Raw genomic sequence first — 9,101 nt, 5'->3', positions numbered from 1 at the left:
TCGCATCCCAAGCTCCAGTTCAAGCACCCGAAGTGCATGCTCCCCGTAACTCCTACTTGCCCTCTTCCATCATCCGTCTTTAAGATGGATTATTGATCGGAGGACTGAACTTTTGCCTCATTAAAGAACTGATTTCTTAAATTTATCACAAGAAATATTTAGAAATATTTCGAAATTGTTGTTGAACCATGCCAGTTATTGTTATTGTTAATGATTAAATTAAAATATTTACAAAAGGAATTTATTTTATGATTTATTGTTTGTCTTGCTCTTCATTCGAGACAGAAGTTGTTAGTTTTCGCGGAAATGAGTTCTTTATCTATCCAAGGCCTTGATAGTAAGCAGGAATAATTTTGTCAACATCCTAGTTCCTCATTTCGTATAATCAAAGCTTATAAGGCCTTTAGTTCAGAAACGTTAGAAGTTAAATTATAAAATATCACTCTTTCCATATTCTTTTGGTCCAAAGGAAATAAAGCTAATGCCATTGGAGATATTTTATAGACAGGCCGAGTCCTTCTTTGTATTTATTATTTCATATTAATTCTAAATTTAGTTGTGTAACACAATCAGCATGACCTTCCGCAACAGCAGCAAAAGCATAGCTAAAATTCCTCATAACTTTTCTTCACTACTAATAATAATAGCCAACGATTACCCTCCTCCAGACCAACCGACGGGAGGGGCGCAATCCGCGAACGAGCGGAAATAGACGGGCCATAAAAGGCAAGAGAGTTTTAAGCGTTGCGATCTTAAGCTGCTCAGCTACAGAAACAAAAATTTCAACAGCCAATGTTACTTGTTAAGAGTAGGTAAAATAATTTTTTTAATGGTAAAGATGGAGTTTGTTAGGTCAAATGTGCTGGAATGAGAATTGAAATCATGACATATACGGCGCAATGGTACGTTTAACTCAAAATTTGTTCGATATAATTTTCAAAGTAAGGGTCTAAGCTGCCTGGTACAGCGAGCGGAACGTAAAAAATTAATATCAGATAAGAGAATACAACAAATATTATACGAAGCATCTTCCTACGACTAGCGAGTGTCGGGAGATTTATAAGTTTGAAACGGTTAGTGTAAGGGGGAGAATTTAAACAGGAATCCTTTTATCTAATATCTGAAAAGAATTTTTATGGATTCAGTTTCGTCAATGGCAACTAAAAAAAAAAAAAAATCAAATCCAAGCATGAACAAATTGTTTTGGTTACCAATAAAGACGCTGTGTGGGCAACGCGTCAAGTGTAAATTGTTTTTTAATTTTTACCTAAGCCTCACCGGCTTCTCTTGAAGTCGGACGAAAAAATAAACAAGTTTGCCCGCAAGAGTATGTAAGCGAACTTGGAGGTATGCCAGTTTTTAGTTAAGGTGCAGACACCATTACTATAATTATAAATTCATAATCGCTCGTAGATATTTAATAAAACCATGATTTAAAGGCCATAATTCCATAATATTCACATTTACATTCGGCAATATTTAAATGAAGAAGTCATTATGTCAACTTGTTGTAGAAAATACGCTTACATACATATATACTACTTTGAGAGTCTCTAGTAATACTTTATACCCAACGCTTGCGGCAATGCGATAGGGTTGTAGCGTGGTCAATGTGTGTGTGTGTGTACATTTGTAATTCGAGATATCATATTCAACGCCATTTTCAAAATGGAACAGTCCTGGGCTCCCTCACAGACTTCGGAGTGATTGTATTTTATTGGAGCATATTAGTTATTTTAAAGGGAATAAGATGGTAGTATTAAAGAATTATTACAATTGGTTTTCAACCAAATTTGTAATTTGTAAAGCTTTCTTGCAGCTTCTCAGATTCTAAAGCCGGTTCGCAATCTATTGAAGAAGAATATTATTTAAAATTACCTTAATATTGGATAAGTCGAAAAGTCTTTTCGCATTTCTAATCAAACTTCAACTAATTTTTTTTATATTTATAATGAACTTGAACCAAATATGTACTGTTTTGGCTGACCACTGTTTGCTATTTTTCCGCTAGATACATCATTCCATCAGGGTAAAACTTTTCTGGCTCCTCGGAATCCTGCGATGAGTAATTTTCACAGGCTCTCTTGAAGCCAAATTTACTCCATTAAGGAAGTTCTGCATTGACCGAAACAAATGGTAGTCCGATGATGTCAGGTCAGGGCTATGTGGTGGATGCATCAAACCTTCTCAGCCAAGCTCTTCCAGTTTTTGCCGAGTCATCAAAACTGTGAGTGGTCTAGCGTTGTGCTGATGGAAGACGAAGCCCTTTTTTTTTTTTTGTTTATCACTTCTCACCATTTTTTCGATTTTTTGCTTCAGTCTCATCAGTTGTTGATAGTAAAATGTAAAATCAATCGTTGGACCAGGATGGAGCAGCTCATAGTGGATCACTCAAGATCATCTTTCAAGACGTCAATCCTATTTTTGCAACCATATGTTGAGCTTCGCCACGCTTGGACCATGATCGTTTTTGCTTTACGCTTCAGCAAAAAATCGCAGATGTTTTCGGTCCTTTAAATTTTTCACAGACATTTCATGTGTTACCCAAACATCGAGTTTGTGTAAATGGTTCAAAACCCTTTGATGAGGAATACTAAGTACCTTAGCGATATCAAGGCTGCTTATGTGACGGTCCTGGCCAATCTTTTTCACAATTTCATCGACTTTTTCAGCGATAGGCCGACCAGAGCGAGTTGCATTTTTCACATCGAAATTTCCAGAACAGAAGCGAACGAACATTGCTGTGCTACACGAACTGATACAGCATCGTCTCCGTAAACTTCACAAAGACATCTATTGACAAAAGACTTTTTCGACTACCCAATAAAATTTACTACAAATTATATTTTGTACGCTGGGTATAACATAACGAGAGAGCGTAGTGTGAGGTCAATATCGATTTTTTTTCTTGTTGATAGAGTCGAAGTATTTTGATCTTCCGCTGCTTCCTTTGTCAGTTACACGGTTTTCATATCTATCGTTTTTTTTATAGTGTGATTATAAAATATTATAATACTAATGGAGGCTATTGCAGCTTTGTAACTTGACTTTAACGAGCCTATAAATAAAAATAACAACAAAGATAAACGAATTAAATAAATTTAATAAGTTTTCCCTTAGTCTTTTGTGAGCAGCTTGACACAGAAGGTTGTAAGGGGCCGAAATAAAGAAAATAATGCACATTCAAACTAAAAGGGCAACAATAATAATAAAACAAAAACAAACTAAAGTGATTTTCGATTCCAAATTATGAACGATATGAACTTGTAGCCGAATTAGGCAGATTGAGGTGTATACAATTGGGACGCTTTGATGGTTTAAATTTGCATTTGCAAGATCGAACTCAAGACACTTGCATGTATATAAGCTTTGTAAATTTAATTTTTTAGGCATTCTAAGTGAGCAACTCGAGTGTGAATCAAAGGTCGAGCAATCAGAAGATTAATCCGAAAAAATGCGTGCTTTTATTATTTTATCTTTGGCTGCAGTTGTGTGCGCTGACGTCGGTTACAATTATAAAGCCGGTGGTGGCAGTCCTGCTATAGGTGGACACAGCGGTGGTGGTGCCAGCGGTTTGGGTACACATGGTGGCTCGAGCCTTAGTGGACACGGTAACTCGATCGGATTAGGTGGACTTGGCGCTATTGGTGGCACCAACGGTTTGGGTGGCATTGGTGGTACCAACACTGGCGGCAATACGGGTCTCAGCGCTGGTTCCAGTGCTCCAGTTGCAATTAGTCCAGCTGCTGCAGTTACATACGAAAAGGAATTCTACACCTTCAGCGCTCCCGAAAATGAATTCAATAATGATAACGCAGGGCCACAAATTTCCAGTGTTAAGAAAAACTTGCGCGTAATTTTCATTAAAGCACCTGAAAATAAGGGTCTTGAGAATGCCGCAGTACAATTAGCCAAGCATTCTATTGAGGACAAGACTGCCATTTATGTGCTTACCAAACAACCTGACATCGGCAATTTGGCTCAACAATTACAAAACACCCAGTCGCAACAGAGCCATAAGCCCGAAGTACACTTTGTCAAGTACCGTACACCTGAGGATGCCGCCAATGCACAGAAGGCCATTCAATCGGAATACGACCAATTAGCGGGAAAGTCTCAGGCTCATAACGGTGGTGTAGCGCCAGTGCTGAACTTCGCTTCTCGTGCTCCTGTTGCTGAAGGTCCCGCACCTAAAGCGCCAGCAAACTCCTACCTGCCTTCGTCGGTTCTGCGCTTATTCCGCGCGTAAGAATTTCTGCGAAGATTGTTTGTAGTTAACCTTGGAATATGGAATATGAACTGATTCGTTTAACTGTTGTTGTTTATTATGTATATTTTGTTATCTAAAATATTATTATTTTAAATGAAATGCAAAGCTAAGAATTTGCTCAAAAATTATGTATAAGCTTTTATTTACTTCCACCAATATTTCATCTTCATAATCCTTAAATTTAAATTAAATAAGATTTTTGGAGACATTGTATCGATACCAAGTGCAGTCAGGTTCTTCTCTAACTGATCTCTCCTCTAATAAGATCTACCCGTGGAAGCAGATAAAGCGGCTTCCACGATTGGATTATGAATCGAAAACCTTTAGAGCTGCAGATTTCGCTTCCGGACAACATGACCTAGAAAGCGCAGCCGCTGTCTTTTAATTTCCTGAACTATATCAATGTCGTCGTATTCTCGTACAGCTCATTGTTCCATCGGCTGCGTTTTTCGGCGCAGCCAATGCGCAAAGGACGATAAATCTGCCGAAAATACTTTCTTTCGAATACTCCTAAGGCTGACTCATCAGATGATATCATTCTCCAAGCCTGCGCGCCATATAGTATGACGGGAATAATAACTGAATTTTGGAGTTTGGTTTTTCTTCCTCCAAAGTAGCACCGGTTGGCAGAGTGACTCTGCTGATACTGCTTTCAAGGTAAACGAAACTATCTATAACTTCAAAGTTATGACTGTCTAGAATGACGTGGGAGCTAAATCGGTAATGCGATGACTGTTTGTTTAATGATAGGAGATATTTCGCCTTGCCTTCGTTCACTACTAGACTCATACGCTTCGCTTCCTTAACCTTAATTCACTGAAAAAGACACACTATAGGGAGGCTCCTTTTTTTAAACCTCATTTGGTATCGAACAGCTCGGAAAGGTGCTTCCCGATCTTGACGGAGCTTTTGGGGTTCCTCAACTTCAGCTTAAACAGCCGTATTAGGTGTGTATCAATCTTCCTATCACGGGTCTTTTCCAAGATTTGGCGGATGGTGAAAATTCAGTGGAAAGAAGTAGCCACACTGATAAGGTCCAAACAGTTTTTTGACGATTGGTTTCAGTCTTTTATACCGCTGTTCAATAAATGCGATGGGTAATTAATCTTTAGTTGAGTTCCAAATCTTGGCTGATCTGCTTAGTGAACATAGGAAAGGTATTGTCTATACAAGGGGTCAATATACCTTGACGAACAAAATACGTTTTGCAAAATACTCGCACATATTTTTAATATGAAATATATAATTTAGATTCAATTTCTGCAATTACCACCAGGGTTCAATAACCCTATGAGTTTTTAATACTTTTTTGGTTTTTTTTTCTAAGTTTCTTTTAGCTCTATGTGAACGCTTAATTTTAATATGAACGCATTATCAAATGCGCTACCAACGTTCAGCAGATCAAAGACACTATTTGGAGTTAATGAAAATACGAATCGTTTCTGCAGTATAAAGCCTGATTTATTAGACAGTTATTGGTAAGTAGAGCGCTAATATCAAATAAAAATTGTTGGTAGTTTCTTCATAGTTTTCGGTGCTTCAGATTTTAATTGAATGCGACAAATAAGTGTTGTTTTTGTATACTACGATAATATAGAAATAAATTGCAGCAATCAAATGCATTTTTGCAACCTCGATATATCTTTAGAGTTTAGGAAGCCGCTCGGATTCATATAAATATTGCCGAATCACAAGGAGTAAATCAGTTCAAAGTAAACCTTTGAGTGCTAAATACTTCTTCTATTGACTTAGAAATTATATAACGAGCAACTAATACAAAATGCGTGCCTTTATCCTCGTCTGCCTCATCGCCGTTGCCTATGCAGACAAACTCGGCTACAACTATCACCCTGTGGCACACTCGGACAGCGGACTTTCATTTCCACCAGGCGGCTCCTCAGGACTCGGTGGTCCCGACAGCAGTGGCGGATCGGGTGGTGTTGGCCCAGCTGAGTCCGGTCCTTCATACAATGCACCAGCTGCTGAATATGAAAAGGAATTCTACACATATACTGCCGATGAGAACGAGTTCAGCGAACCAGCCGACAATGGTCAGGTGATCGAATCATTGAAAAAGAACTTGCGCGTCATCTTCATTAAGGGACCCGAAGGCAATGGCTTGGAGAAAGCCGCTGTCAGTCTCGCCAAACACGCTGGAGAAGAGAAGATCGCTATCTACGTGTTGCAGAAACAAGCTGACTTGGGCGATTTGGCTAACAAATTACAGGTTGAAAACGATGTGCAACGTCACAAACCCGAAGTACACTTTGTCAAATAYCGYACACCCGAGGATGCGGCCAACGCTCAGCGTGCCATCCAACAGCAATACGATCAATTGGGTGGAAAGTCTCAATCGCACGATGGTGGCGCTGCTCCAGTTCACGACTTTTCATCCCCGGCAGCTCGCCCAGCACCACGTCCCGTTAGCGCTCCCGGTGCTGCTTATCTACCAAGCTCAATTCTTCGCTTCTAAGACGGTATGGAGTAAATAGTAATTTTGTTGAACGAATATATGCAGACTGATATTGTTATTGATTGTTGATTAGTGTTAATAAAGATAATTTTTAAATATTTTGCCCAAAACTATATGTATTCTTACTATACTCCTTTCTAAAAACCACGTATTTTCGTAGATCAAATTATTTTACTTAAAATTTATCGGAACAAAGCGGATGTACAAGTTCCAATATTAGTGGCTATCAAATATATTATACATTTATATACTCGTTTTATGTATTTAAAAGTAAAGTGAGCCCTTAATCTGCATTCATACGTCGGAAATTTGTTGCGAAGAGCGGTGATGAAAGAAAAATGACTAATTTTCATTCCTACTCCCTCTGTAAGAAAATATAAGGTTTTATATATATCAAATAAAAGGTGATCAAGGTTCCCTACTTAAAAAATAAAACCAAACAGAAAAAAACAAATTTAATGAGGAAGTTCATTGTAAAGAATATTCTTTGGCAATTATTTCTTGAAGATACTCTCTCTCTTTCAAATGTTGGCCGTTTACGTCTCAGATGGTCAATGTCTTGAGTCCAATTATTGATGACTCGTTCGAGCATTTCGATTTATAACTGGCCAATGACAAGCGTGGTGTTTTGCTCCAAGGGCGGAGTCGAAGCGGGATCGTCTGCATAGACTTTAGACTTTACATATTTTACAGGAAAAAATACCAACGATGTGATTACACGCGATTCTGGTGGCTAATCGATTGGCCCAAAACGTGAAATTATCTGCTTACCGAGGTGTTCTCTCAATAAATCCATTGATTTATGCGAAGTGGCGCCGACTTCTTGAAATCCATTATCGCCGAGAACACGAGCTTTAATTTCAGGCAACAAATAGTCGGTTTCATGGTGCCAAATGGTCGCTATTAGCGATTACGTTCTAACCAGCAGTATTTTTAAAGAAATATGAACCGATGATTCTAGCGGCCCATAAAGCACACTTAACCATTGCTAAATCTCTTAAAGTTGGTCTACATCCCAAATGCGGCAATTTTGCTTGTTTTCAAACACATCATCATACACAAAATCTTACTCGAACACAACGGATCTTCTTGGAACTTTTATGAGCAAATAGAGCGAAGTCGTTTAAACAGGTTCAGTGGCTTCGGCCCTTCCAAAAGCAATATTTCATACGCTTTCAGTTTAAGATAATGAAATACGCCAAGTCGTTCCATACGTCAGTCAGAGTTGTTGCTAACGGCGCCGAAAAACCTCTCCACGCTCTTCATGTGCACTCTCAGCTTTGGCTGCTATACTTTCTTCACTGCATGCTGAACGGTGTCTATTCAGTCGAACTTTACCCAATAATGAATACTGGGTCTTTGGATAGGGGATTATGCTACAAATTGTACACTCAGCAGGCCGATAATAATGACCATAAGTTAAGCGAAACGCGCGAAACACTTTCTTTATAGAACGTGAATATTCGTAATAAAATTAAATGATTTGAAAACTTTGTTTAGGCGTATGTTTTTCCATGATAAATTGCCAAGCAATAGTGAACAAAAATAGCATGGCAGTGTAAACAAGTAAAATTGAGTGAAATAGGCATCCTTTTGTTGAATATCTTGTTGCCATTTTGTCCTTATTGTAAAAAAAAAGTGATCTTTATAAACTTCTTTTGAGACGAGTTTTTCATAGAGAAGAACCTGTAACGCTTCCGGAGCTTTTTTCAAGTTACTAACGATGTTCGTGGCTTGGTGATGTACTGATGCATCACGATTCTTCCCATAAAGTTACCCGCTTCCGAGAGACGGTTCAAATTGACCTTGGATGCGAATTGACCTTGGATGCGCCTCACCCCTATTATAGCGTGACCGTTTTGGAACAAGACGGTCCTTTTTTAACCTACTTCGAATCCTTCTGACTTGCCTAATTTAATCCTTCGCTTAAAGTTAAAATACTTGTAAATGAATAGGTTTTCGTCACCAGTAACCATCCGTGTCAGAGCGTGAATAAATTATTACATGTGATTTAGTTAAAAAATTGGGTAACAAGTTTGACTCTTGTCACTCTTTCGATTTGCTTTCGCAATATAAAGGTCAGTTATCAGCAGAAATATTGAACTTGCTCTTGGCACAAATAGCGTTCTATAGATGTGACAACTCTGCACCACACACAGTCAAAGGCTGTTTGTAGTTTCCCACGGGATTTAAGAATCATTGATTTTATTTGTGAAAATTTTCTTGATTAGAAATATGTCACTGCCTGCAACTGTACAGTGTGTAACTATGAACTTAGTTCTCGGTTATGTTCGCCATAGTCCCCCATTGAGTTCAGGCCTTTAACTTATTTACACAAAATATCAATACATATTATAT

At 38.4% G+C, this 9,101-nt stretch overlaps 3 protein-coding genes across 3 annotated transcripts in view; 2 read left to right on the top strand and 1 right to left on the bottom strand.

Annotated features, from left to right (window-relative positions):
* The window catches only part of LOC108970458 (putative mediator of RNA polymerase II transcription subunit 17), a 5,232-nt gene extending 944 nt beyond the window's left edge, over positions 1 to 4,288 (top strand). Inside the window, exon 3 of the mRNA XM_018935857.1 lies at positions 3,520 to 4,288. Within this exon, the coding sequence (XP_018791402.1) occupies positions 3,520 to 4,249 (730 nt within the window). The 3' untranslated portion in view covers positions 4,250 to 4,288. The remainder of the gene's footprint in view (positions 1 to 3,519) is intronic.
* Positions 4,289 to 5,987: 1,699 nt separating this feature from the next.
* On the top strand, positions 5,988 to 6,853 carry LOC108970457. The gene has a single exon (XM_018935855.1). The coding sequence runs from the start codon at positions 6,051 to 6,053 to the stop codon at positions 6,741 to 6,743; it is 693 nt and encodes a 230-aa protein (XP_018791400.1). The 5' UTR covers positions 5,988 to 6,050; the 3' UTR covers positions 6,744 to 6,853.
* Positions 6,854 to 7,098: 245 nt separating this feature from the next.
* Positions 7,099 to 9,101, bottom strand: part of LOC108970333 — a 2,887-nt gene continuing 884 nt past the window's right edge. The window contains exon 2 of the mRNA XM_018935661.1: positions 7,099 to 7,107. Coding sequence (XP_018791206.1) covers positions 7,099 to 7,107 — 9 coding nt within the window. The remainder of the gene's footprint in view (positions 7,108 to 9,101) is intronic.

This window comes from Bactrocera latifrons, unplaced genomic scaffold, assembly GCF_001853355.1.
Source record: "Bactrocera latifrons isolate USDA-ARS-PBARC rearing strain unplaced genomic scaffold, ASM185335v1 scaffold_3, whole genome shotgun sequence".
NCBI classification, from domain to species: Eukaryota; Metazoa; Arthropoda; class Insecta; order Diptera; family Tephritidae; genus Bactrocera; species Bactrocera latifrons.
Note: the sequence above shows the minus strand (reverse complement) of the source record. Positions and strands in the feature narration are given on the sequence as shown.